Source organism: Dasypus novemcinctus, chromosome 8, assembly GCF_030445035.2.
Source record: "Dasypus novemcinctus isolate mDasNov1 chromosome 8, mDasNov1.1.hap2, whole genome shotgun sequence".
In the NCBI taxonomy this organism is placed as follows: Eukaryota; Metazoa; Chordata; class Mammalia; order Cingulata; family Dasypodidae; genus Dasypus; species Dasypus novemcinctus.
In genome coordinates, this window is record NC_080680.1 from 89320981 (window position 1) to 89348736 (window position 27756).

The 27756-nt window shown below is 55.7% G+C and overlaps 1 protein-coding gene across 3 annotated transcripts in view; it reads left to right on the forward strand.

Moving 5' to 3' along the window:
* SH2D3C (SH2 domain containing 3C) overlaps positions 1-27381 on the forward strand; it is a 29503-nt gene extending 2122 nt beyond the window's left edge. Inside the window, exons 2-12 of one of the 3 annotated variants that reach the window (XM_004455618.5) lie at positions 13-487; positions 10612-10651; positions 17112-17240; positions 18422-18876; positions 20595-20719; positions 22047-22582; positions 23577-23692; positions 24208-24379; positions 25111-25222; positions 25570-25776; positions 26752-27381. In XM_004455618.5, the coding sequence (XP_004455675.1) occupies positions 13-487; positions 10612-10651; positions 17112-17240; positions 18422-18876; positions 20595-20719; positions 22047-22582; positions 23577-23692; positions 24208-24379; positions 25111-25222; positions 25570-25776; positions 26752-26927 (2543 nt within the window). In that variant the 3' untranslated portion in view covers positions 26928-27381. Of the gene's footprint in view, positions 1-12; positions 488-2142; positions 2298-10611; positions 10652-13448; positions 13740-17111; positions 17241-18421; positions 18877-20594; positions 20720-22046; positions 22583-23576; positions 23693-24207; positions 24380-25110; positions 25223-25569; positions 25777-26751 lie in introns of those variants that run through there. The other 2 variants (XM_004455619.4, XM_058302872.1) reach the window with 2 other exon arrangements.
* Positions 27382-27756: the final 375 nt, after the last annotated feature.

Sequence of the window (27756 nt, forward strand, 5' to 3'; positions counted from 1 at the left end):
CCCCTCCACCAGAGTTCTTCAAGTTCAAGGGCCTGGGGAGTCTCTCCAACCTCCCTCGGACTTTCACTCTGCGAAGATCCTCAGCCCCCGTCAGCATCAGGCCCCATCTGGAACCTGACACCTTCGAGGCCACGCAGGATGACATGGTGACGGTCCCCAAGAGCCCCCCAGCTTATGCGCGCTCCAGCGACATGTACAGCCACATGGGCACCATGCCCCGCCCCAACAGCAAGAGGGCGCGGGGCCGACAGGACAGCCAGGGGACGCAGGAGGTGGGCCCTGACACCCACCTGGCGTCCCGAGACCTGCCTGACCCCCCAGGCTCGCAAGCAGCCAAGGAGGTGGGGGAGGCCAACGCCCCCCTGGAGGACAGCCCAGCAGTGGGGCCCAACCCTTCAGCTGTGGAGCTGGACCCCATGAGAAAGCCTGACGTCCCCAGGGCAGACTTGGCGAAGGAGACCAGTCCCAGGGATGTGCCCCCAGAAAGGTAGGTGTCCACCAGGGGCGCGTGAGCACAGGACCTGCTGAAACAGGGTCTCCCCCCTCCTGCCAGTTTAGCCCCAGGGTGGACCCCATCTCCCAGGCTACCCTACACATTAACCCAGCGCCTACCACGGACCAGGTACTGTGCTAAGTCTTTCACTTGTAATTAATCCTCAAAACCTCAGTGAGGCAATACTGTTGTGATCTCCACAGGCTGGAGGAGGAAACTGAGACTCAGGGAGGGGAGTCATTTGTCCCAGGCTGCACACCTAGCATTTGAACTGAGGTCCACCTCACTGCAAAGGCCTAGGAGGCCTCCAGCACAGGTTGGGCCCTGACCCAGGACAGTGCATCCCTGCCCTGGGTCCCCATATCTGAGTCAACACCTTTAGATCTACTAGACAACACCGCCCTGCCTGGTCTAGAAAACCATTTGTCAACTTAGCTTGGTTATAGGGTGAGTGAGTTCATGCAAAAAATACCAATAGAGGTGATATGACAATAGCTTCCACGTATTGAGCATTTTCACTGGGAGTCAGAGTAGATGTTATCTCACTAAAAACCCTCTAGAAGATTCTACTATCACCTTATGGATGGGGACCCTGAGCCTCAGCCAAGGTCAGAGCTGGGATCTGAGCAGTCTGCCTGCCTCCAGTGGCCCCATGCTCATCTCCCACACTGCACCTGTCACCTTCTAAGCCCTAGGGTTGTTTAGCCCATGCCCTTGGGAGACCCCCTCCCCTAACCAAAGGAGTTCCTAGCTTCTCAATCCACAGACCCTTTGTTTAAACCCCACTTGTCAGATGTGCCTTTTGAAATAAAGAGGAAGAAAACACGAACAGCTAAGCAAAACTGTAGGGCCAGTTCTGGAACCTTTCTTGAGTGGCCTTTCCCTGGACACCATGGTTCTGTGTGCTGGGCTTTCATCGAGGCTACATCCCCGCTCGGTGGGGAGGAGAACCCTGTAAAGCTGGAGAGTGAATCCAGTCGACTCTGCCTCTTACCGACCATGTGACCTTGGACAAGTCTGCTCCCCTCTGAGTCTCTGTTTCCTCATTTGAAAAATGAGCACAACAGTACCTACCGCATAGAGGTGCGGCGGGGATGCAAGGATAACGTGCGTGCAAACAGTTCCTGGCACACCGAAAATGCTCAATAAATGGGACAGCTTACGATTATGATTAAGAAAACGAATCCTTTTCCACCATCCCTGGCTGCCCCAGGCTCGCTTCTCCTGCCATCCCCTCCTAAGTGTGGCCTCATCTGGGCGTGGAGCAGCAAGTCCCAGGGATAGGACCTGCTGGTTCCCGACGCGGGAGGGGAGGCCCTGAAGGACCCCGAGGTCTGACCTCTTCCCACCGGGGGACGCCGCCTGCTCGCGGGAGCGGGGCGGGGCGGCGTGCCGGGGCGTGGCCTTTCCGCGCCCGCCCCGCGGACTTTGGGGAACCCGGCGTCGGAGCGGGGCGGGGCGAGGCCAGGGGCGGGTCCTGGGGCGTGGCCTTCCGGCTCCCGGCGCCGACTTCTGGAAGAGCGGGCGGAGCCAGGCGGGCGGTGGGGGGCGTTCCTGGGCGTGGCCCTCCCAGGCGGGGTGGGGGCGGGAGATGGGGCAGGATTGGGCAGAGGGCGCGGGGGCGGGCCTCGGGGGCGTGTCCTCAAGGCAGGCCCCGCCCCGGAGCCCTGCCCGGCTCTCCGCGGCCCTGTGGCCAGAGAAAGGCGGAGTCGCCGGCCTGACGAGCTGGCCGGGCTGCACGCTGCGACCGCGAGGGAACCATGACTACAGTGGGCCGGAGGTGCCCCGCGGTGGGACCCCGAGGGTGAGTGACCAGGCCGGACCTGGGGTGCGCGGCGGGGGCAGGGCAGGTCGGAGGGGCAGTTCTGCGAAACCTGGGGCCGCTAACCAAACCGGGTGCGAGTTTAACATCAGAGACTTTTCCAAGCCAGCTTTTCCTGGAGTGTAACTCTGTCCGCCTCCCCACCCTGCGCCGGCTCACATCGGGCATCCGCTCATTGACTCAACATCATCCTCGTTTTACACAGGAGGAACAGGGGGCTGGCTTGCCGGGTTTGACACAGCTAGTAAAAGTCAGAGCCAGGGTCTAGTTCGGACCTCCTGGCCCGTGCTCTTAACCTTCGACAACCCTGCCCGCCAGCAGAGGCAGGGCCTCTGAGAAGGGTGGTCTTGAGAAACCTTGAGAATGCCAGGCTTAGGACCCTGCCTAAGTCTTCCTCCCCACGGAGCAGAGGCCCTCGGCGATCCTGGCATTCCCTCCAGCTTCAGGCCTGATCTGAGCTCACCCGGGAAATGGAGATACTCTACCGGCCCCATCGCCCTGAGTGTCCAGGGGTCCTGAGGGTGGTGGGGTTAGCAGACCAGACTGAGCTCCCTCCTGGCGCTCAGGGCCCTGAGCCCAGGACCCAGGGTCCTGCTTGTCCGCCAGGCCAGAGAGGGGACCAGGGACTGCTCAGCATTACTTCCAAGAGGCCCTGAACCTCAATCCTGAGGCCAGGAGACCTGCCTCAGCTATGTTAACTCAGGCTAGCCCTGTCCCACCCTGGGCCTCAGTCTCCCCAGCAGCCTGGACAGGCCCGAGATGGTCTCTGAGGATCCATCCAGTTTGGGGAAGAGGGCATTTGAAGAAAAGCTTCTGAGAAAGCCTGGGCGCCCCTTTCCTGAGGGTCCCAAAGTATCGGCCTAGTAGCTGCTTAGAGAACTGCCCAAGCTGGGGGTGCTGCCCTGCCCCTCCCCCCTCCCTAGAGGCCAATGCACCTGGAGCAGGAGGAAGGAAGAGGAAGATGTGAGGCTGCAGGAGTTTCCTGGTGCCCTGCTCCCTGCGGAGGTCATGGGGGATGAGGAGGAAGAGGAAGGGGGGGGGGTGACCAGCATAGAGGATGGAGGGCCTTTAGCTCCCAAAAAGGAGGGCTCCAGCCTAGCCCCACCCCCGAGCCCATCCCCAAGCATCCGCAGTCCCTCAGCCTTCTCCAGGGTAATGGTGGGTCTCAGAGAGCCCCTGACGCCCTCTCCCTTCAGTCCGCATTACAGAGAAAACCAAGGCCCAGAAGGGGAAGGGAGGCCCTCAAGTGTCCTTATAGGAATCAGCAGGCCAGGGGCTGCCCCAGGGGTGATTGTGATCTGCAGCACCTGTTAGCACTGCGTACCACTCGGTCCCTGTCAGCACCTGTGAGGTAGGAGCCTCTATTCTCTCCATTTTACCACTGAGAAAACTGAGGCTCAGAGAGGCAAAGGGATTTTGCTGTTATCGCAGAGCAATTAAGTGGCAGAGCTCAGATTTGATCCCAGACCTGACCAACTCCCAAGCCTAAGCCCTTAACCACTAGGCTACATTTCCCCTCCAGCATGTAAACACCTCATGCTTTTCTTGTTATTTCAAATGACTCCCTGCAAGCCCCTGGAAAGGAAGTAATAGGAACCCAGTTTTAGAGATGAAGACATGGAGGCTTTGCAAGGTTAACAACTTGCCCCAGATCAGAAAGTTAGTGAGTTAGGATTTTATTCATTTTAACATATGCCGAGATGCGACTGTGTTCAGGCACTGTTGTGGGCTCTGGGGAGAAAGCAGTGAGCAAAGCAGACAAAACCTCTGCCTTCATGGAGCTCCCAGTCCCTGAGAAGCAAGATACGAGTTGTAGAATCAATTAGAAGGGAAAAGGGCCACGGGGAAAAATCAGAATTAAGTGGGGGAATTGGTTGTGTGGTGTGTGCGTCTGGGGACAACTGGTGGTGGCAATTTAGGAAGGTGTAGCCAGGAAAAAATTCTGAGTGAGAAAGTGATGTTTGAACAAAGGACATGAGGAAAAAACTCTCTTGCTATCTGAGGAAGAGTGTGCCAGGCCAAGGGAAGAGCATATGCAAAGGCCCTGAGGCGGAGGCATCCCGGGCATGTCTGAGGAATAGCAGAGATAGCTGGAGTGAAGGGCAGGGTTGGTGGCAGTTGAGGCCAGAGAGGAAATGGGTTGGGATAAGGTAGGGCCTGGAAGGTCAGCACGGGGCTGGCTTTGACCCAGTGAGGCGGGAACCCTTGCTGGCCTTGAACAGAGGAGGGCCCTTCTCTGACTTCAGTGTGACGAGGATCTCTCCTTGTAGAAGGATCTGGACGCTGTTCTGTTTCACTCCAAGGCATCTCACCCGAGTGTCCTTTGCCTCCTGCTCAGAGACCCAGGCCTCCCACCCCCAAGAGACTCTCTGCGACTTGGAGAAGGGGCGCCCTGTGTTGCCTCTGCCCCGGCCCTGGTGCCAGACATGGAGAACAGGCCAAGAGGCTCCCCCCACCTCTCCATTTCCTTTTGGAATGTTGGTTCTGGTCCAAGAATTCCCAGCTCTCCCCAGAGTCCCACGACCCTCTCGGCCCCGTAGGTGACGTCAGCTGCTGGGCATCTGGTAGTGATTACCCACGGGGGGTGGGGGCTGTGGTGGGCCCAGCCTGTTCAGCCTCCTCAGGCTCGGGGCGGCTGGTCCTTGTCTTCCGAAGGGGCCCAGCTGCTGCTGGCTCTCATTTCCTGCGGAGATTTTCTCACAGTCCTCGAGACCCCTGGACGCCTCTGGCTGTGGGAACTGGGCTGGCTTGGAAAGGATGGGATGTCCCCCTCCCCCTCAGCTGGAGTCACCCCCACCCCCAGACCCTCAGGGGGCCCTGTTTGCGGGATTAAGGGTGAGGGCTGAGTGGGACAGGGCACAGGGGTCAGATACGGCTGCATCTTAGGGGCCGACTGACTGACTGTACAACCTCAAGCAAGTCCCTTCCCTTCTCTGAATCTGTTTCCCCAGCTGAAAATAAAGAAGGATAGCACCTTCTTCACAGGGTCGCTGTGAGGACGGGATAAGATGTAGCTGGAGCATGCATCCTGGGCTTGGTGCAAGGAAGTCCCAGTAGGCAGAGCTGCTCACACTATTTTTGCCATGTTGATATTACAGAAGAGGGAGCTGAAGTCTAGCGAGGGGCACTTGTCCAGAGGCTCACAATTTCCTGCTCCCAGCAAGGGCCCTCTCCAGAGCTGCAGAGGATCTTTTCTCTATCCACCCCCCGTTGCCTCTTCCTGACATTGGTTCTGGGCTCCTGGTCTGGTTGAAATATCATTTTTCTTCACCCTCCCCTCCACAGCTTCTCCCCATCTCTGTCCAGGAGTGGTCTGCATTTTCCAGGAGAGGCTGCTCTGTGCAAGGAAGAGAGTGTGGAGATTTTACATCAGGTGAACCTGGTTCTAGCCTGAGCAGCTGTTTTCTTCCTGTAAAGTGAGGCTTCGAGACCACAGGCCTTCAGTCGGCCTCAATAAATGCTCGTCCCCTTTTGCTTTTCTTCAGCAAGTTCTGAGTCTCAGTCTGCCCTAGGAAGAATGGCTCCCACCTGCCTTCTCACAGGGCTGATGCCATTTCTGGAGCTCCTGCTGGACAGCTCACCCAGTCAGGAAGACCAAGGGCGCAGAATGTTGGAGAAGGAGCAGGGCTGTCTCCAGGACAATGACGGCTCATCTTAGAGGGCTTGGGAGAGGGCAGGGGCTAAGGTCAAGAGCCTTCCCGCAGGGAATCTCACAAGCCCCATGGCTGGTTGTTCAAGAGACACAGGACTCCCCAACTTGCCTTGCCCAGGGCCTTTAAGGACTAAGGAGCACAGAGTAGAAGCCTGCTGCTTTTCCGCTGTAGGTCTGAGTGGAGGGAACGAAACTTAAGCCTCCGGAGGGCAGGATGGGAAATGTCCATGCTTAGGGATGAGGGCAGCGAGCAGAGCCCCACAAGGACCAGGGCACTTTGCCTAGGGAATCTTGCACCCCTCCTTCTCGTAAGCTCCTTACAGCCCTCTAGGGACAGAGTTACAATGTGCCCACTTGACAGATAAGGAAGTGAGCCTCCGATGTGGGAAGCAGGGAGGGGACAGAAGGAGGGGGAGAGCTGAGAAGCAGGGAGCAGGGCTTTTTAGTACTCTGCTGCCCCTAGTTGGGGAAGTCTCCCCACAAGACTGTATGACCAGGCTCCGAGGGCCAGGGGAGCAAACTGGGAAGCAGAGAGCGGGCAGCCAGGTAGCAGGTCTCAGCACAAGACGAGGCTAGATCTCGTGAGGGAGTGCCACGGAGGAAGAGGAGGGCAGCCTGCCTCCATACTCTCTCCAGGATTCCTGGGGCAAGCCTGGCCTTCCTTCAGGGCCAGGATGGGGGCCCTGAAAGTGAAGTTCAGATGTAAACAGGCAGTGGGGAAAGGAAGGATAATAGGTTCTAATTACTGCTCATTAATCCAATTAATTAAGCTAATGTTTGCAATAAGTGGTATCAGTTATCAGAACAAATCAGTTACTATAGACAATTAGAGAGTTTGGTTATTTAAATAATTAATGCAGCTGATGAATGGGTCTGATTTAGCTCAATCATAACTATTTCTTATTAATTGATTTTACTGTTAATATTGGAGGGGGAGTGCCTTCTAAGTCCAGAAAGTAAGGCATGAATAAATTGATTAATGGAGGAGCTGAGTTTTCAGAAATGAATGTTTTAATTCCTGGATTTGATCATGACAGTGGGAGGGAAGTATTCTAAAAATCTCCGAGCAAACTGAGATCTAGACGCTGAGCAGGGATTACCCTAGTCAAAGGGAGAAAGGTCCCAGCAGAGGCAACAGTGTGTGCAAAGGCCCTGGGGCTTGAGGGAGCGGAGCTCTTTGGAGAAAGTGCAAGCTTAGAGTGCAAGAGCAAGGGGAGAAGGGAGGGACGGCTGAGCCAGGAGGGCTAGGCGGTCCTCAGGGCTGCAGGGGATCCCTGTGGCATTCGTTCATTCATTCATCCAAAAGATATTTACTGGGTGCCTCTTGTGTGCCCGGTCACCCTTCTGGGCACAGACATACATCCCTGCCCTTGTGGAACTGATGTTCCAGGGAAGGAGATAGTCATCGTGAGATAAAGTCCATGGTATGTCAGGTGAAGCACTAAGGCGGGGAAGGGAGATGGGGAGTGTTCAGGTCGCACTGTCAGATGGGGCGGCCAGGAAGGAGGGGAAGGAACCCAGCAGATGTCTGGAGGAATAGTATTCCAGGCTGAGGGAACAGAAAGTACAAAGAGCCTGTGGTGGGGGGAAGTAGAGCAAGTCGCCAGGCTTGGCTGGAGCAGTGGGAGGGGGAGCGTAGTCGGATGTGGAGTAAAGAGGTAGTGAGGGCAGGGCTGTTATGACAACGTTGGTTCTTACACTCTGTGGAATTGGCGGCCACTGCAGTAGGTTTTGAGTAGAAAGTTGTGATCTGACTTTTATTTTAACAAGGCTGCTGTGGATTCAGGGGGGAAATACAGGTTGCAGGCGACACAGATGGAGATAGGGAGGCCAGTGACAAGTGGTGACACTAGTCCGGGAGAGGGATGGCTGTAGCTTGTAAGCAGACATGGCTGTGTTATATCTTGGAAACCTCACAGGGTTGTGGGATGGCAGGGTGAAGCAGTGGAACTCGAGTGAGACCCAAGGCCCTTAGCCTCCCGGGCGTGGGCCTTCTGAGCTCTGGCCACTTCGCCCCGGCGAGTCCCTGGTGTGGCCCCCCCCCAAGGCTCCGCTACTGCCCCAGAGCCCAAGGGGAAGTAGACAGGAAGCAGGAGGAAGCTCTGGGGCGATCCCAGTGTCCCGGCCAATTTGTTCCCAGCAGTGGGAGGATTTCCGGGCCTGAATGGCCGGAAACACTGGGATGGGACACCACCCGGGAAGGGTGGGTGGAGGGGTAGGGGAGAGAGCCCCCAGCCTGCTGCTGGCTACGGAGAACCCAAATGACAGCCTACTAGAGCCGGGCGGCTGCTCGAGGCACTGCACTGTGGCTGCAAGTCCGGAAGGGCTTTCCAGGAGGCAAGGTTAGCAGCAAAAAACCGAGACTGTCAGGACAGAGGAGCTCCTTGAGGAGGAACCCCAGCTCAGGAGCTAGGCAGAACCCAGCGTGGATTCGGCCCTGGAGCACATACCTACCCACCTTTTTTGTTTTGTTTCGCTTTTCATTTTAAAAACAATTTATTGAAGTATATCGTTCATATATGAACATCATAAACAATAAGTATATAGTAAAAGTTGTAAACTTAGAAAATAAATGTGCATAACTCATGCAGGGCTCCCATACATCATCCCACCACAAATACCTTTATTTTTTTAAGCTCAGCTTTCTTTTGTTTTAAATATTGGACATCTGTATTTGAAAAAGTAGTTCTCCAATATTCGACCTCCCCACCTCCATGTTGCAAATGGGAAGACTGTGGCCTGATTTGGCCAGAGAACGGGGGGCCATCCTGGACAGAATTAATAATAACGTTAGTAGTTAATATTGAGTGTTTGCTATAATGCATTTGTTTAAGCAATATTTGTTGAGCTCCTAACTATATGCAAGGCACTGTGCTAAGGGTTCAATGCCCGCACAGAGTCTTCAGGTAGTTAACAGTAATCAAATATGTGCGAAATGGTCATTTCAGGCAGGGATAGGTGCTATAAGGAAAAGAAAGCAGGGTTTGGAGACAGGAATGAAGGGGGACGGGGCTATTTTAAGTAGGGCAGTCAGGGAAGGAGTCTCTGAGGAGGTGACACTGAAGCAGAGCCCTGAATAAAATGAGGGGAGGGGGTGAGATCTGAAGGAAGAGCATTCCAGGCAGAGGACACAGCGAATGCAAAGGCCCTGTGGCAGGAATGAGCTTGGCAAAAAGGCCAGTGTGGAAGGAGACAGGCTGGGCTATTGGAGAGGCAGGCAGTTGAGGACTAGGCCACACAGGGCCTCACAGGTCAGGGAACATATCACCCGGTTTATGCCTTTGGTTTTGGCATAATAATGGCATCCTCTTTACTGTAACAGGGGAATAAAATTCTTGTTTGGGTGATAAATTCCATGGTCAGCCATTCACAGGCAAAGGAGAGTGGTTTAGATATTGTTTAGAGAGATGGAAGCCCCTGGAGGGTGTGCCATGATCTGCTTAGCTTTTAGGTTTGTTTTTGTTTTTTTTCCAGAAGGTACCAGGATTGAACCTGGGACCTTGTACATGGGAAGCAGGCATTCAATCACTTGAGCTACATCTGCTCCTCTCTGCTTAGGTGCCATCTAGCCACAGAGTGGCAGCTGACAGTGGGTGTGAAAGCAGACCCTGGAAGGCTGGCCAGAAGGCTGCTGTGTGCTCCATGGGAGAGATGAGGGTCGTCCAATGGGGCAGGCTTAATGCACAGAGAGAAGTGATCAGGATCTATTTTGAAAGTAGAGAAGCAGGATTTCCTGGTGGATTGGGTGTGGAGTGTGAGGGAAAGAGAGCAGGCTCGGATGACGGCAAGGTTTTGGCCAGAGCAACCGGAAGGATGAAGCTGACATCAACTGAGTTGGGGAAGACAGCATGTGTAGTTGGGGCACAAGATAGAGAGGACAATATTTCTGCTTTGGATATGATACATCCTAGATACCTACAGACATCCAAGGGGACAACTGCCAAGGAGGCAGTTGATTTATGAGTCTGATGCTGAAGGGCCAGGTCCAGGCTGCAGATAGAAATCAGTGTCATCAGAGTAGGGATGGCATGTAAGATCATGGACTTGGTGAGGTGGTTCAGAGAAGCCCATGTGGAGACAGATGGTATTTGTTCTGCACCCTGGGAAAACATGGCCCTTGGCCACGCCAGGCCCATCCCAGTCACCCCAAGTCCAGCCAGTGGTGGCTCTGCCATGTGCTGGGTGCCGCTTGAGGGGGTCACTTTGTGCTGGGCAGGAGGAGAGGAGGCTGGGGCCCTCCGCATTAGAGTTAGGGGGAGGAGGAGGAGCCACGAAGGGAGGGAGAGAACCAGGGAGTGTCCTGAAGCTGGGCGAAGAAAGTGGTTCAGGAAGCAGGCACCATGTTCAGAGTGTAACATTCCTTGGCTCCTTGAGCCCTTCAGCAACCCGATGAGGCAGAGGCTGTCATTTATCCTGATTTCCAGGCTGTGACTTGTCCAGAGTTGCATAGCTGGAGGGTGGAGAAGCCTGAGACCACCCCCACACCAGCAGACTCCAATGAGCGCGCGCTGTCAGCTGCAGTGCCTTTGGGATGAGCCCTCTGGGGCCCTGAGGACCAGGGGCTGGCCCTGGGCAGGTGGGCAGAGGCTGGCAGCTGGGGAGCAGGGAGGGCCAGAAATAATCAAATCTCTTCTTTCCTTCCAGGGCTGCTGGAGAGCTGGAGGCCGGTGGGGACTATGTTAAGGTAGGAGGAGCTGGGCTGGGGGTAGGAGGTGGTCGGGGGGCTCTGGAGGGCTGAGAGCCTGCTCCACGAAGGGCAGGGCGCTCCCTTTTCTGGGCTTTATTTAGGACTAGACCTCAATGTCTGTTCCCGGGAGGAGAGAGAAGCATTCGAGGTCTAGTTCCATCCTCAGTGCCTTCTCCCCACTCCTGTGATCATTTTCTCCTAGCCCCCAACTCAAGGCATCCCAATGTTTATTACCACCAGACGCCACCTACCTTCCAAATGGACAGGGTGCCAAGAGTGCCCACAGGTGGGTCCTCAAAGCCCACTTAGTCTTTAAGCAACAACGATATGCTGGGAGCTGGGAGCTGGGAGCAGGAAGGTATGTCTTAGTTTTCATCAATAGATAAAGAATGCAGTTCACATTTATCAAACCAGGATTTGTCCTGGGCACTGGAAATGTTGAAAATGCAGTTTGGAAATATTGGTAACAATAGTACTAAATCACATTTTGAGTGCCTACCTGCTCTGGCTCCTGAATACTGGAGGAAAGACAATCTTGAGCTTGCCATGTGAGTGATGACATTGACTTCTCCGCCATTACCACTGGGCATTGCCTTTTTTCGGATGGGAAGTTTGAGGCTCAGAGAAGTGACTTATCCAAAGTCAGACGGCTACTACAGGGCAGAGCTGGGATTGCAATTCAATTTACCTGATGCCAAGACCATGGACAAAATCTTTGGCCTTCTACCACCAGGAGCACCCAATCTGAGCCAGGCCTCATGCTGAGCATTGAGCATACTGCAGAGGGCAAGGAGCACTAGGCCCTACATTCAAAAGGCTCCCCCTCTGTGCAGGGACCAGGAAAAATACCACCCAGTGGTTTGGGCTTGTGTTTTGCAATCCAACAGAACAAAATTTCCCCCTCAGATCTATCAGCCATTTAGGTGTGGTGTGAGTCTGGGTGTGTGTGTCACCTCTTTGAGCCTGAATTTTTGCCTTTATGAAGCAGAGCTAATAGTGGTACCTCAGACTCAGAGTCAGGTGGGCCAGGTCAGCCTGTGCCCAGAAGATGAGGGGCGCCTGACACAGGTCATGCTGGCCTGCCTCCTACCCTCGCTTCATTCCATCACCCTGAGATGCTGCCTTAAAACTACGTATGACTAGTAATGAGGCAGGGTAAGAGGTGTTCAAATCCCTCCCTATCCACCCACCTCCCCGCTTTACAAAAGGCACAGGTAAGAAGCTGTGGAAGCTCTAGAGGAAGGGGATGACTTTAAGTTGAGGAGCTGGAAAGGAGAAGATCAGGGAAGGCTTTCTGGAGGAGGGGGCATTGAAACCCAGCCATTGCAACTGACCAGGAACAATCACAAAAATCCCTGGGTGAAGAGCTGGAAAGGAGACGAGGATAAGCAAAGATGGACAGGAGGGTGCTCCAGGCAGAGGCAGGGGTGTGGGCAAAGACAGAAAGCAAGCTGGGTGGGCCCGTGCAGCTGCAGAGAGTTGGCAGGCCCTGGCTCCTTGTGCAGAGTCCTTACACTGTTGGGGGAAGGAGACCTCGGGGAGAACCAGCATCAAAGCCGGTGGTAGAAGGCGCAGGGGCCGTATTTCAAGCACCACTAACCCCAGCTGCCTGGTAAGGTAGTGAGCTCCCCATCACTGATGCTAGTGAGATTCCTGTGAGGATTGTTAGCATTGCAGTTTTTTCTTTCATTCATTGGGTTTTAAAATGTAGTTTTTATTTGAATATAAAAGAAACAACTCCTGCTAACTGGAACTGATTCAAATAATCCCTCAATGGATGAAGTCAAAGGGATGTTAGTTTTAGCTTCAAGCCCCAGACCCGGGAGCGGGGAGGAAGGGGTTGAAATCAACTGCCAATTTCCAAGAGTCCATTCCTGCCCTGAGGTGCTCATCTTTGAAGAGTCAGCATCCAGAACTCTAGTGTTCTCAGACTGTCATGTGAAGGCTTTGATTCTAAGGCAAGGATTCTGAAATTCCAAGACCATAAAATCCCAGCTCTATGCTCAGAACTTCAGATGCATTTACAGAAAACAAACCAATCAATAAAAAAAGACTGAGGCCCAGAGAAGTGGATGCACCTGCCTGAAGTCACACAGCCTGTTGGAAAGAGTTGAACCCAGGTCTGACTAATGCAGAGCCGGGGCCAGAGCCTATGATTCTAGAACCAAAAGTCCAGATTCAAAGACACTAAGCCCGAAAATAATAGCGTGCATTTATTGAGCGCTTACTTCCTACCTGGCAACTTACACGTCCATACTCCCAAGGGTTCTGTGAGATCAGTGCAGGTATTAGCGTTTTCCAGATAGGTAAATAGAGGATCCAAGAAAGTGGCTGCTGGGGTGAGGGTAGGGCACTACCCTCTGCACTGGGAGAAGCCGCGAGTGGACCCCTGGTGGGCCTTAACCCATTGAGCTGCGTGGGCTCTGTCCCCCCAGTCTCAGAGGATGGTCCCGAGATTTCCAGCAGAGAGTCCTTGATTCCAAATCAGGCATGAGAAAAACTAGGCACTGGGGGACTTCCTGAGGCCACAAAGGATTTGATCAAACACAGGGATTTTTTCCAGCTTTGGATATGATATAATTCAAAGTCTCTGCCCGCTCCCGGGTAAGTGAGGAGATTGGCGAGCGCAAGAGGCAAGAACACACGCCGGCCCAGGGACCCCCACCCCACCCCGTCCCGCAGCCCCCCATACGCCCCCCTCGGCAGCGCCTCCCCACCGCACCGCGCCGCCACGGGGCAGCCCGGACGCGCGGGGCTGGAGCGCTGGGGGCGAGGGGCGGGGAGCGGGGGGCGGGCAGAGGGAGGAACAATGGCCCCCTCCCCTCCCCTGGCCGGCTGGAGGGTGGGGTCTCCCCGCCCCGCCTCCCCGCTCCTCCCCCGACAAGGCGATGAGGTAATCGCGCCGCCGAGAGGCACGCGCAGCCGGTGCCCAGCCGGCTTGCTCCCGCACCCCTGCCCCGCCGTCCGCCCGACCCCCGCGCCGTCCCGGCCGCCCGGCCCCACCATGACAGAGCGTTGCAGCCTGTGGAGCGCCCTGTCGGCCGCCGCCTGCTGCTTCTACCGCGGCTCCTTCGTGCAGGTGCAGGTGAGGGGGCGGCTCGGCCCCCGCCGGGCGCTCCGGGCTGGGACCCCCGACCGCTCCGCCCGGGACCCGCCAGCCGGGCAGCCGCAGCCCCGCGGGGTCCCGCAGGGTCCCGCCAGGCAGGGGCGGCGGGCCGAGGGCTGGGGAGGGGGCGGGGTCGTCCCCGTCTCACCTCTGGCCGCCCCGGCGCTCCGCGGGGTGAGGGTCCAGCTGGCACTCCCGGGACGCGGGGACGCTGGGGATGCTGCTCCGGTCCTGCCTGCTCCGCAGGAGGGAGCTGAGCTGAGGCTTGGGTGCAGGGAAAGGGGGTCCCCGGCGCCCTGCCGGTCCTCCAGCGAGCACTTCGGCCCCTGCGGCTGACCGGGGCACCCTGCTCCCCATTGTACCGGGGGTGCTGGGCTGGGGTCTGAAGGCTGAACGAGGCGCAGGAAGCTGAGCGGATGCTGCGGGGGCCAGAGCTGGGGATAGAGCGCCCGCCAACCTTCTGCCCTCCAGGTGGCTTGGGCCACGCCTGAGGCGCGGGTCTCCCAGGCCAGCTGGCCGGGCAGTGCGGGACGGCACCGTGGCGGTGAAAGGGTTAAAAGGAAGGGGGTGGAGGGGAGGACCCGGACCCCGCCTCTCTGCGGAGTACCCTCTGGGGACGGCTTTGCTTGGGGTTGGGATGCTGAGGAGGATTAGAAGCGGGTTGCTGGGCGCCGGCCGGTGGAACGGGGTTAAGACCCTGACCGGGGGTCTCTGCGCTTTGGCTTCCCGAGCCCCCCGGAGGACGCCGGGCGCGTCACCTCTGAGCTCCCGCAAGCTCACACACACGCACACGCTCCGAGCCCGCCTGAATGACGGCCCCGCCGGCGGAGCGCAGCATCCCGGCGCCGGCCAATCAGGCGCGCGCAGGCCGGGAGGCGGTGAGATCATCTCTGGCCAATTGCAGCTCTCCGAGCGCAGGGATGCTGCATTCGCGCCCCAGCCCACTCGTCCCCCACCCCCTTCCCGAGCTCCACTCGTGGGAGCTGGGGACCCCTGACCGAGGGTGAGGAGGGCACAGGACCCTTAGGATTCTCTCCCCTCCGAGACCTGCTCTGACAAATGCGCACTGGAGGCTGGAGGGTGGAGTGGGAGGACCAGCTTGGGGACCAAATCCTCACTGACTGTAGGTTAGTACTGGAGAAGAGGCACCCGTCTCTCCCCCATCCCCTTTTACAGAGGTAGCTACCAGGCGCAGAGAGGGAAAGTGACTGGATCAAGGTCGCCCAGGGCAGTCTTGGAGCTGGGTTCTTCCTCATATCCTCTTCTCTGCCTCATATCCCTCTAGCCCCTAGTCATGGAACTGGGGGGAGGGGGGAGGGAAGGGGGTGGCGGTTTCAACTGTATGCTCTTTGTCAAGAAGAACCCCCCAAACCTGGGATACTGGCTCCTCTCTTCCGTGTGACCCCCACTCTTCCTTCCCACAGGCTTGGTGTGGGTGCGAGGAGGAATGGGTGAGAGGTGAGGGGTTTGGGAGGCCAGGGACTCCCAAAATAGGAGAAGTGTAGCTATCTGAGAAGGCCCAAACCTCAGCGCAGCCCTGGGCCTCCCTGTCCTCTTGGGTATCAGTTTCCACCACGGGCCAAGGATGAGCAGAATCCCAGGCCCTGCCTCTCCCTGAGCACCTGTACACCCCCACCCTTCATCTGTCCCCAGAGCCCTGCCGGCCCTTGATAGCCCAAATTTTCACATGCCCACTGCCAAGCTTGTCCCATTGTCCTTCCAGGATCTCAACCTGGGAGTCCTCTTGAACTCCTCCTCCCTCTTCCTCCACATCCCATCAACCTCCCTCTAAAACCCCTCCCCCCATTCCCTATCCTCCTGCCCTACCCTGCCATTGCCTGGAAAACACTAGGCCACTCTCCATGCAGCAGATCGAATCCTGTACCAACACTTAAAATAATCTCCTGTGGCTCTACTTTGACCCTCTGGGTAAACTCCAGCTCCCCAAGGCAGCCACAGAGCCCTGCCACACCTGCCCCTGCCACCCCCCAGCCTCTTTGAGTCTTCTCACTCTTTCTCCTCCCCCCCCCCCCGCCCAGCCCATTCTTGGCTCTAGCCACGGGGCCCTGACTTTGCCATTCTCATCCCACAAACTTTTCCCTGTCCCCCTGCCTGCTTGCCCTCCCCATCCTGGTCCTTTTGCTTGATTCATCCAATTTTCCTTCAGGACCCAGTGGAAACCCTCCCTCACTCTGCCCCTGACCAGGTGTGGGTGTTTGAGGCAGGGGGCTCTCATCTGTTTCCAGAGCTCTCTGTGCATCTTTGAACACTACAAACCTGAAATTGTTTGTCAGTGTCTGTCCTGCTCCTGCACATGGGTTCACCCAGGGCAGGGACCACTTGTCCTCTGGGTTCTGGCCCCTGGCACAGAACCTGGTCCCAAGTGGAGGCTTAGTAAATGTTGTTGAATGAATAGAGTCAGAGATTCTGGATATCTCTGAAACTGAGAATCATGGTGCCTGGGGAGCAGTGTAGATTGGAATAAACTGAGGCAGTGTGGGAGCAGAAGGGTGGAGAATGGAACTGCAGCATTAGGATCTGAACTCTGTGAAAGGTATGAGGACATGGAGTGGACCAGAGGACCCTCAGACTTGGGGAAACAGCGGGTCCAAGAGAGACTGTTATCTGGGCTGAAACCAGGCCCTTTAGTTCTGTTCTGCCTTCTGGCCATCTTTATCTGTCCTGAGGTCATCCAGGGTGGGGGGATTGGCCCAGGCTGAGCCATCTTTGGGGCTCACGACTTTGCCTGGGATACCTGTTGCCTTGCACCCCAGATCCAACTGTAGAAATCTTCCCCCCCCCCCGCCCACCCCTCACATTCAAGATCAGCTTCCACCTCGGTGGCCCTGGTGCATAGTGTTTTGTTGTTGATACCTCCTCCATGAACCCTTTCCTGACCCCTCCACCTCATCTAGGCTTAAAAGCAATGCTCTAAAGCAAGCCAGCCCTTCTCTGCCGCTGTCCAGCACTGTGGTGCTGACCGTAGTCTGCTCAGATGCTGACATCGCTTCTTCCCCCCACCCCACCCCCAGCTTACACTGGGGGCTTCCTTGAAGACAGGGCCTAGATTTATTTATTGCTGAATCTACCTCTGGCACATATCATGGGGCCTTGTATGTGGTGTACCCTGTTTGGTGGAATTAATTGAGGTTTATTTACTGCAATGGGAATATGAACCCAGGAGTGCAGGGTCCTGGCGAGCTCCCAAGTAGGTGAGGGCTTTTCTGTGCCTCAGTGTTCCCAGAGTCCCAGTATTTAAGGAGTTCACCTGGATGGGTGGGTGAGGAGGTCGGGAAGGTAAGAGGAATGGAGCTTTTGACTGGGTGCCAACTCTTGCTATCTCCTGCCCAGTTCTCCAAGGAGAAGTACATCTTGGACTCATCCCCAGAGAAACTGCACAAGGAGTTGGAGGAGGAGCTCAAACTCAGCAGCACAGATCTCCGCAGCCATGCCTGGTACCATGGCCGCATCCCCCGAGAGGTGAGCAGGCCTCAAGCTGGCCTAGACCCTTCTACCCACTGGCCCTGGCCACCAGAGAGGCTCTAGCCTGTTGCTTAGTGGGTCCAATTAGAGCAGACTGGCATGAAATCTAGTTCTGCCATTTACTAACTATGTGAGCAAGTCACTCCACCTCTGAGCCTCAGTTTTCTCATCTATAAAATGGGGATGATAATAATAGTATCTACCTCCAGGGGTTGTTGTGAGAAGTAAATGAAATAAAAACGTCATGTCTGACACCCAGTAGCTCAATGAATGTTGGACTTTGTTATTGTTATTGTTACTGGTCTATACAACAGCCACTCATGTGTTTGGTTAGTATCAGTCCTTGGCCTACTCAGATTTGGCAAAGTTGAGTTTCTGGGCTGAGATGACTTCACAAGGCACAAACATGGCTGATGAGTCACCCACTTCCTCTTTCGTTCATGCTATAAATCTTTGTCAAGTGCCAACTCTGTGCCAGGCTGGGGTACCAGGACACAGCAATGAAAGACGTGGTAGCTTCCTTTGAAGGCTGGTGGTGCAGGGTGGGGGCTGACAAGCAGGGAGTCAGAGCCCAGTGTGAGAAGAACAGGAAAGGAGTGCCCAGCAGCAATGTGGTGGGCCCCGAGGGGGGACCCCGGGCAGAGAGAGCACCTTGGTCTCCTGGAGGGACTTGGGGAAGGCAGCACAGGGGAGGGAGGTCTTTGGGTGATGGACAGGAGCTCACCAGGTGGGCAGGATGGGATGGGTGCTCTAGGCAGAGAGCGGGTGAAAAGGTCCAGGGATGTGCTGGAGCTTTGGGTGTTTGGAGAAATGAGGATTTGGAATTCATTCTGCCCAAGAGGAACTCTGAGAAGGGATAGGTCTGAGGTTTGAGTCTTTGATCACCCAGACCCCCCTGAGCCCCTAGACCCAGGCCCAGGTCCTCCACTCCAGCCTATTAATGTCTTCCTGTTCCTGAACCTCTGTGCCCGAGATCCTGGACCCCTAACTGAGGTGCCCCTTCTGAGTCTAAGCCATTGTGTCCACCCCCCAAGATTCAGGGGGCTCTGTTTGCTGTGCCCACTGTACTCTGGGCCTGGCCTTAGTGCCCCCCAATCCTGTCACCATGTCCTCCAGACTCTGGGATTCTGGTCCTCCCCTGCCCCCATCCTCCTCCAGCCTGATGGTGCCTCCTGCAGGTCTCAGAGACCCTGGTACAGCGCAATGGCGACTTCCTCATCCGGGACTCACTCACCAGCCTTGGTGACTATGTGCTCACATGCCGCTGGCGCAACCAGGCCCTGCACTTCAAGATCAACAAGGTGGTGGTGAAGGCGGGCGAGAGCTACACGCATATCCAGTACCTGTTCGAGCAGGAGAGCTTCGACCATGTGCCCGCCCTCGTGCGCTACCATGTGGGGAGCCGCAAGGCGGTGTCGGAGCAGAGCGGCGCCATCATCTACTGCCCGGTCAACCGCACCTTCCCGCTGCGCTACCTCGAGGCCACCTATGGCCTGGGCCAGGGCAGTGGCAAAGCCGCCAGCCCAGCCAGCCCCTCAGGCCCCAAGGGCAGCCACATGAAACGGCGTAGTGTCACCATGACTGATGGGCTCACTGCCGACAAGGTCACCCGCAGCGATGGCTGCCCCACCAGGTGAGCCAGAGCCCAAATGAGGCCCCCTTCCCTCTGTTTGTCCGTGAGGCTGCCGGTAATGAGAGGGCTGGTAAGAAAGGGGAGGCCCAGTCCACACTGAACTGGGGTGAAATTATCCTCTCGGAGGGAAGAGCAGGAGGAAGGTCAGGTAGAGCTTTGTGGAAGTCCAGAAGGAGTGCAGGGTTTGTAGGGAGTCAGACCCAGGTCGCAGGCCCAGCTCTGCCACCAGCTAGCTGTGTGCCTTGGCCCTGCCACCACCTCTCCTCCCCCCGACCTCCTGTTCCTAAGAGCCCTCGTTCAAGCAGTCCTCTCTGGCCTCGGGGAAACCCTGGGTGCTGCTCTGTCCTGAGGAGGGGGTCTAGGCCCTATTGCCCCTCCCCACATCATCCATCCAGGCCAGGGTGGGCATCAAAGCAGTATTTAGAAACGTAGAGAATGGAATGTTCTCAACAACATTTTAAGGATGCCCGGTTGCCTCTGGGCTTGGTGAGACCAAGCGCCAGACCCAGGTAAAGCCACAGCTCAGAAAACATTACCAAGGCCCTACTGTGTACCTGGTCCCAAGCTGAGCACTCTCCACAAGTGATCTCATCTACTTCCACTTCCCCCTGAGAGGTGAGTCCTGGCCAAACCCCCACTTTATAGACGAGGAAACAGGCTTAAAGGGGAGAAGACACTTGCTTGAGTGGTAGGGTCAAAGTTCAAACCCAGGTCCATGGACTCCAAAGTCTGTGCCCCTAATTGCTGTGGCCTCCTCACCTGTTTGCACAGAGACCCAGTAACCTGTGCCACCAGCACTTGGATAGGCCCACATGGCCCCATCTCCCTGGGCTTGCTGGATTGGCACTCTGCAGGCAGCCGCCACTTGGGCTCCCTGTTTTGGAACCAGCAGCTGTGATGGTGCCGGGAACCAAAAGCCAGGTGTGCCCGAGGCATCCCGAGCATGATGTGGGAGCAAGGAGGTGCCAGGCCAGCCAAGCTGGCTCCCTTGGGCTTCCCTTCCTGCTGGTCCCTCTCCCCAGACAGTTCTCCAAGTTGGAGAAGGTTCCTAGGGAAGGGAACAGGAACAGCTCTGGAGGCTGTGGGCTGCATTAGGGCTCCTGGCCCTGGGAGCAGATGGGAGCTGAAAACCAGCCCACCCTCTGCTCACCAAGCTGCGGGCACTAGTGAGGGCCCATGTCTGCCCTGGGGGCGGCTGCCCTTTACTAACTTGCACAAAGGCACCGTGTGGGCTAGTCGGGGTTCTGGTCTACACCCTCTTCCCAGGCCCTACTCCTTTTGGGGGCAGCAGGCACAGGGGAGCCTTAGGAGCCCAGGCTCAGCCAGGCACTCTCAGGCCTGGTCCTCTTGGGCTGGTCTTAGTGTGGTGGGAGAGGAATCCTGGAAAGGGGTGGAGAAAGAGAGCAGGGTAACGTGGGGGCTACTTAACAGAAACCAGGTGAGTGAAAGCAGAGACTGATGTGCTAGCACAAGTCCTGCTGGGATGTCAGGGGTCTGGGTCCCAGCTCTGCTTCTGCTGTGCTTTGTGAAACCCTTCCTCTTTTGGGCCTCAGTTGTTTTTGTTTTTTGTTTTTCAAATGGGAGATTGAAATAATCCCCCAGGCCTTTCTGGCTCTAAAGTTCAGGGGATCTAGGGTAGGGACAGAGGTGGGGGCCCCCGAGGCTGACCGAGGACCTGGTCTCAAGGCCCCCTGCTCATGAAGGTGTCTTCTCCACAGCGCATCGCTGCCCCACCCCCGGGAATCCATCCGCAACTGTGCCCTCAGCATGGACCAGATCCCAGACCTGCACTCGCCCATGTCCCCCATCTCTGAGAGCCCCAGCTCCCCCGCCTACAGCACCGGTATGGCCCAGGGAAGGGGGAGGAGGGTTCAGGTGGGATGACTGTGTGTGCGGGTGTGTGCTGTCCATCTGTCTTTGATGACTTCTGGTAACCCACGTGTGATTATTTGTGTTCTGCCATAGAGCAATGCCTACAAGAATTTACACTAAAAGCCTGCTAGGGGACTCTTACCAATGTCAGTAATTCTACTACCAGGTGCCCTATCAGGTGCTAGACACTGTGCATGAAGTGGGTTTCCTGTGCAACTCTAGAATGCAGCAAAATCTGGTAGGGGCCCAGTGTATTGCTGGACCTGGTGAAGTGCGCTCATGCAAACATACTTGGCCCCATTGGCCAAGCTTAGGCAGGGTTCTGTGCTGGGTGGCCCTGCCATGGGCTGGGCTGGGGTGACGTAGTGCATCCCTGGTTCCAAATGGCCATCTCAAACCAGGCTAGTCAGGCTTTTTAATTTTTATTTATTTATTTGTTTGTTTGTTTGTTTGTTTGTTTATGTCAGGCTTTTTTAAAACACAGAGAACATTTCTATTGTAGAAACTAGTTCATTTATGCCACTAGTTCTTTTCTGGGGGGAAATTCTTCAACTGACCATACTGGTCACATGGTGGGCCAAGGGCTGTGAGAAAGGGGCAGCCCCAGGAGGAACCTTTGCCTCGGGAAGTGCCAGGTTGGTAAAGAAGCCCAGAGGTCGGGACTTGGAACTTGATTTTAAATCCCAGCTCCACCACTTGCTCCTGTGTAACCTTGGATAGGTCAGTTCACCTCTCTGAGCCTTGGTGTTCTCATGTATAGAATGAGGATCATAAAATTACTTATTTCACAGGGATGTTGAGACAATCAAAGGGACTCATGTGCAAAGCAGTATCTTGCAGGCAGTAAGAGCACAATAAATGTCATCTCTAGTTTTTCGTGATGGTTTTGCTTTTGTTGATCAATGTATCTCTAGCATGTAGCCAGCTCCTGGAATATAATGTGTATTCAGGAAATCGGTATTATTAATCCATTGAAAAATAATTCCATATGGCCCACTGAACTTCAGCAAATGCTTAGTTTTTCTGAATCACTGGAAGCTTCTCTAGGCAGTTGTGGCTCCCCAGGGCTGCAGCAACCTTAGAACTGGAGCATACAAACTCTTGGAGTCCAGATAATTTGAGAGTATCACTGAAGGCTGGGCTGTTTGCCAGGATCTACTGGGCCTTGCCTCTATGCAGGGTGGAGAGGTAGAGCATGACCCTTGTGGGGTGGAGCCTGTCCTTTGGGAGGGCGCTGGGGGCAACATCTCTGGGTGAGGAACCATGGTAACCAGTCCTGTCCTTCTGTCTCTCTGCAGTAACCCGCGTCCATGCCGTCCCTGGAGCTCCCTCTGCCACGGCACTGCCTGCCTCCCCTGTCACCCGCCGCTCCAGCGAGCCCCAACTCTGCCCCGGAAATACCCCAAAGCACTCTGGGGATTCGGACAAGGGCTCTCACGTCAGCCCCTCCCACAGCCTCTGCAAGGCCTCCCCATCACCATCACTTAGCAGCTACAGTGACCCAGACTCTGGTCATTACTGCCAGCTCCAGCCTCCCATCCGTGGCAGCCGTGAGTGGGCAGCAGCTGAGGCCTCCAGCCGGCAGGCTAGGAGCTATGGGGAGAGGCTAAAGGAACTGTCAGAAAATGGGGCCATTGAGGGGGACTGGGGCAGGACCTTCACTGTCCCCATTGTGGAAGCCACCTCTTCCTTCAATCCAGCCACCTTCCAGTCACTGCTGATCCCCAAGGACAACCGGCCGCTGGAGGTGGGCCTCCTGCGCAAGGTCAAGGAACTCCTGGCAGACGTGGATGCCCGGACTCTGGCCCGACACGTCACCAAGGTTGACTGCCTGGTAGGTGCTGAGGCATGCTGGAGCAGGGGCAGCACCTCTGTCGTCTGGCCTTGAGATAAGGGTCAGGGTGGGGAGGGTCTGGCCTCTAGATTCCCTGAGTATGAAGAATGGGCCTGGATTCTAGTTTCATGGCTGTCCTTCATCTGCTATGTGACTCTGGGCTATTTGTTTTCTCTCTGAATCTCTGTTTTCTCCTTTGTAAAGCAAATACGATTTTCTTGCTTCCTCCAGATGTCACTTTGGCACTGGAACTGGACAGTCCTGAAACTCAGTGGTGTCCGCCTTCCCCAGGTACTTTGGGGCTCTTGCCTTGTGTGGCAGAGTGAGCCTGGTGAAAGTGGCAAGGCTGGTCCACGGACTATGAAAGGCCCTGACCCTCTGTCGCACGCCCCCTAGTGGAAAAATAAGCAAAAATCATTACCTTGGCACTAAATTGCCGATTACTGGGCCCTTGCTTTGTGTGAATCTTAAATCATCCAAGGACCTCAACTCTCTGTGCCTCAATTTCTCCCTTTGTACTGTAGGGGCACTGATCACCTGGTTGCACTGGTCCCAGAGCCCAGGAAGCAAGAAAAGACACAGGGCAGAGTTATTGCTCCATAAAGAGTGCTGGGCGGGAAGGGAGGAACCCTGGGCTCTATGCCCAGTGTGGCCTTGGACAAGCCCTTTCCTTCCCCAAGTCTCAGATTTGCCCTCTGGAATAAGGGTTTCCTATCCTTGACCTTAATTGAATATTTAAAGGGCCAAGCATCTCTGGGTATTTTCCCATTGAGTCAACCAGCCCGTCTTCACTACCTTCAACCTCCACCCCCACTTCACAGATGGGGAGACTGAGACTCACTCAGAGAAGTAAAATCACTTGCTTCGTGTCAGAGGCTAGGATTCAAACCCGTCCCCCCAGCCAGGCTGCCCTCCGGAATAAAGCTCTCCGACTCCCAGATGGCTTGAGCCAACCCTGACAGGAAATTAATCAGCCCTCTGGGCGTCCTTGCAGGTTGCTAGGATACTGGGCGTTACCAAGGAGATGCAGACCCTGATGGGAGTCCGCTGGGGCATGGAGCTGCTCACCCTTCCCCACGGCCGGCAGCTACGACTAGACCTGTTGGAAAGGTGAGGCAAGCCTCAGCTCCCGGGAGCCGCCTGCCACCCTCGGGGCTACCTCACGCCTTCTGCTGTGGCCGGGCGGCCAATCACGGAGTCTCAGCCAGGCTCCCAGGGGTTGGGCCACGCCCCCAAACCCCACCGACCAATCACAATTTCTCAATAGCCAGCTCCAAACAACCCCGGTTTCCCAAGGATGAAAGCTTTTTTCTCTCGATTCACTGTTTGCATCCCCTTGACCAGACCACCAGCCTTGACCCCGCCCGCAGTTCTAGCGGCTCTGGGTTCATTCTCTAAACGGCTCCGCCTGCTGAGCGCCGCCCATCCTCCCCTCAGCCTGGCGCCCAGGGGCTCTGGCCCCGCCCCCGACTCCTACTGACCAATCAAAAGCCCCGCCTCCCGGCCCCGCCCCCACCCCCGCCTCCCGCTGTGGTTCTGCGCTCCGCCCTCGGGCGCCTCAGGACCCGCAGAGGCAGGCGCTCAGCCCTCGCCTGCCTCCCCGCTGACTCGGCCGCCCCCGACAGGTTCCACACCATGTCCATCATGCTGGCGGTGGACATCCTGGGCTGCACGGGCTCCGCCGAGGAGCGGGCGGCGCTGCTGCACAAGACCATCCAGCTGGCGGCCGAGCTGCGGGGGACCATGGGCAACATGTTCAGCTTCGCGGCGGTCATGGGCGCCCTGGACATGGCCCAGGTACCGAGGGGCCCGCGGTGGACGGTTTCGAACAGCTCTGGGGTACCTTCCTTCGGGATGGCCGTTTATCGAATAAGAAAGAACTCTGTGATGTTCTAGGCAGCCGTGGTGAAAGGGTAACAGGGAGACCTAAGTTCTCCAACCGCTGACCTGCTCCGAGATGATGACCAAGCTCTTTCCCTTCTCGGGACCTGTTCCTCCCCTTGTAAAAAGAGTGAGGAGCATTATAAGGGTTTGACTAATAAAAATAAAATGGCTGTCATTTAGTGCCAGCTGCTATGCTAAGCAATTTACGAGCCCTGATTCCTCCAAGCAACCTTATGAGGTAGATGTCTTTATTGTCCCCTGTTTTACATACCAAGAAATTGAGACAGAGCAATAATTGCCGAAGGTCTCACTGTCAGAGGCTGAAAGTAAGATTCCAAGCAGGTCTGTCTGATTTCAGAGCCAGAGCCTTACCTACCCTACACTGCTGCTCCTCTGCCTAACATAGTAACAACAGGGTCCCAGAGGCGGTGCCCAGGTTCAGCTCCCAGCTCTGCCACTTGTTTAATCTGAGCATTAGTCTCTTTCTTTAAAATGGGTTGTTGCAAGAGCTTTACAAGAGAGATGTGCAAAGCAGCCAGCACTGTGCAGGAATGGTGAGCACTGCTGGGTTTCCCCCAGCAGGGTTGCCTGTGGCGGTGGCCCCTGCAGGCCTCTTCCCTGGCTCACAAACTGGTTTCCCCCAGATTGCCCGGCTGGAGCAGACATGGGTGACCCTGCGGCAGCGACACACAGAAGGTGCCATCCTGTACGAGAAAAAGCTCAAGCCGTTTCTCAAGAGCCTCAATGAGGGCAAAGGTACCTTCCCTAACTTGCTGTGTGAACTTGAGCAGGTTCCAGCTCTCTCTGGGTCAGCAAAGGCCCTTCCAATTGGGATGAGGACTTGCCTGAGACCTGTGCAAGCTAATCTCCCTGAGCTCACTTCCTTCACCTGGCAAATATTTACAGAAATTGGGGTCCAGGTTGAGCCCTCGGGGTTGGGCTAAGGCTGCTGTGACCTGCCGGGGCTGTGGGTTCAGTTGGAATTTGTATTTGGGTTTGGGAATTTGTAGGGATGAGTTTGTCCCAGGAGTTGTTGAAGCCCTGGTGCCTCCTTCCCCATCGAGGGTCTTTAAGCGCCTGCTATCCCTCCCCCACCCCCGCAGAAGGCCCACCACTGAGCAACACTACCTTTCCTCATGTACTGCCGCTCATCACGCTGCTGGAGTGTGACTCCGCCCCCGCCGAGGGCCCCGAGCCCTGGGGCAGCACGGAGCATGGCGTGGAGGTGGTGCTGGCCCACCTGGAGGCTGCCCGCACGGTGGCACACCACGGAGGCCTGTACCACACGAATGCCGAGGTCAAGTTGCAGGGTGAGTGACTGGACAGCATCTGGCAGGGGCTAGGAGGGGGCAGGGGAAGACAATCCCTGGTCCTTTTGGGCCGGGCCTCTCTCCACCTCCCTTGCTGCTCCCTGGTTCTCTGAGTGTCCACCCACATTTCACCATCCCTCTCTTTCCTGCCCTGTCTCCCCATCTGCTTTTTCTCATCCTTTCTCTTCACTCACTGATTAGTTCAATGAGCGGCTGTTAATACCCGCCAAGCGTGGGTGTAGAGGGACACAAATGATTCAAAGAGCACCTAAGCTGGTGGCTCAGCTTCTCTAAGCCTCACTTTCCTTGTCTATGAAATGGGCATCTGAACAAGCCTACCTTGTAAGGTTGTCTGCAAGGCCCTTGGCCTGGGGCCTGAGGCCAAGACAGACATCCCTGCCTTCAAGTAGATCACAGCCTAGTGGAAAAGTACAACTCCCCCTCTTGAAAGGACCGTAGAGAGACCACGTGGCTTCAGATAGTCTAACTTGTATTGTTTTAGGCATTATTTTATTTATGTCATGAAAGTTCACTGTAGAACTGAGCAAAAACATGATTTTAAAAATCACCCACAGTCTAATTATCCAGGGGTAAATGTTGAGAACATTCTGGTATATGTACTTCCTGCCCTTTCCTTTTCCAGGAAGGAAAAACAAATTTACATTTACTTACAAAATATATTTATGTTTCCTAGAGAAAATAAAAATGGAACTCATACAAAAATAAAACAAACAAAATCACCCAAGATCTCAAAAAAAAATTAGCATGGTATTTAATCTTTCAGTCATTTTAAACTTATATGTTGTAAATAGTAGGACAAAGACTACTTACTAAACTGTATGGTGATGTTTGTTCATTCAACAAACCTTCTTGGATCCCAGGTGGGGCCCTGAGGGATGTGGTGGCTCAAGGTGGGCGCTTCGGCCTCCCCAGCCTGTGGGCGATCCCCTGACCCCTGTGCCCCGCCCGCCACAGGGTTCCAGGCCCGGCCAGAGCTCCTGGAGGTATTCAGCACCGAGTTCCAGATGCGCCTTCTCTGGGGCAGCCAGGGCGCCAGCAGCAGCCAGGCCCGGCGCTACGAGACATTCGACAAGGTCCTCACTGCCCTGTCCCACAAACTGGAACCTGCCATCCGCTCCAGTGAGCTGTGACCTGCAGGGATCTCTCCCCTCTGCAGCTACGGACAGTATCGGGGGCAGAGGGGCCCAGACCTTTCCCCAGAGCACCCCAGGGACACTGTGATCAGCCCAAGAATGTTCTGGGTTCAACTCCAGGATCTCCCTTGCACCTCCAGGGTCCTGCATGGACTGTGGGCTCCAGTCCACCTGTTACACGCTCACCGAGGCTCCCTTTGGAAAGAACCGGAACCCCTGTTCCTCATACCAGTTTCTGCTTCTCCCTTCCTGCTAAGGTTCCTTGTCTTTGGGCCATGGGAGGCTCTTCACGCCTCCTCACTCTCCTGCAATGCTGTGAGACTCATCTCCAGCCTCACTCCTCCCACCACCGCCACCAAGGCCTCCGTCTTGCTGTAAATAAGTTTGTCTGTTCTGTAAATAGATGTACAGAAGCCACATTCTTTCGTATAATAAACTTTTATGACTCTTTCTTCTGTCTCTCAGGGGTCACCCGGGGGTGGAAGGAAGGAGTTTTCTTAAACAAATGGTGGAAAAATCCATTCAACAAATATTTATTTAGCTCCCGGGACATTCCAGATTATGCCAGGACCCAGGGGTACAGCTAGTACTAACACCCAGTCCCTGCCCTCTAGGAGCTTACAAACCAGTGAAAGAGAAAAATGGCTCATTCCAAGCCAGTGGGAGAGATGTTGGCCTGCCCTGCCCCCTTCATTCCCCGCCTCTCAATAGTTTCTGCAAACACATCACCAAGGACCTGAGACATCTGGAGTGGAAGGGTTCACTGGAATCCAGGAGTCCAAGTCCCCTCTGGAAGAACAAGGACTGGAGGGAGAAGGCTCGCAGA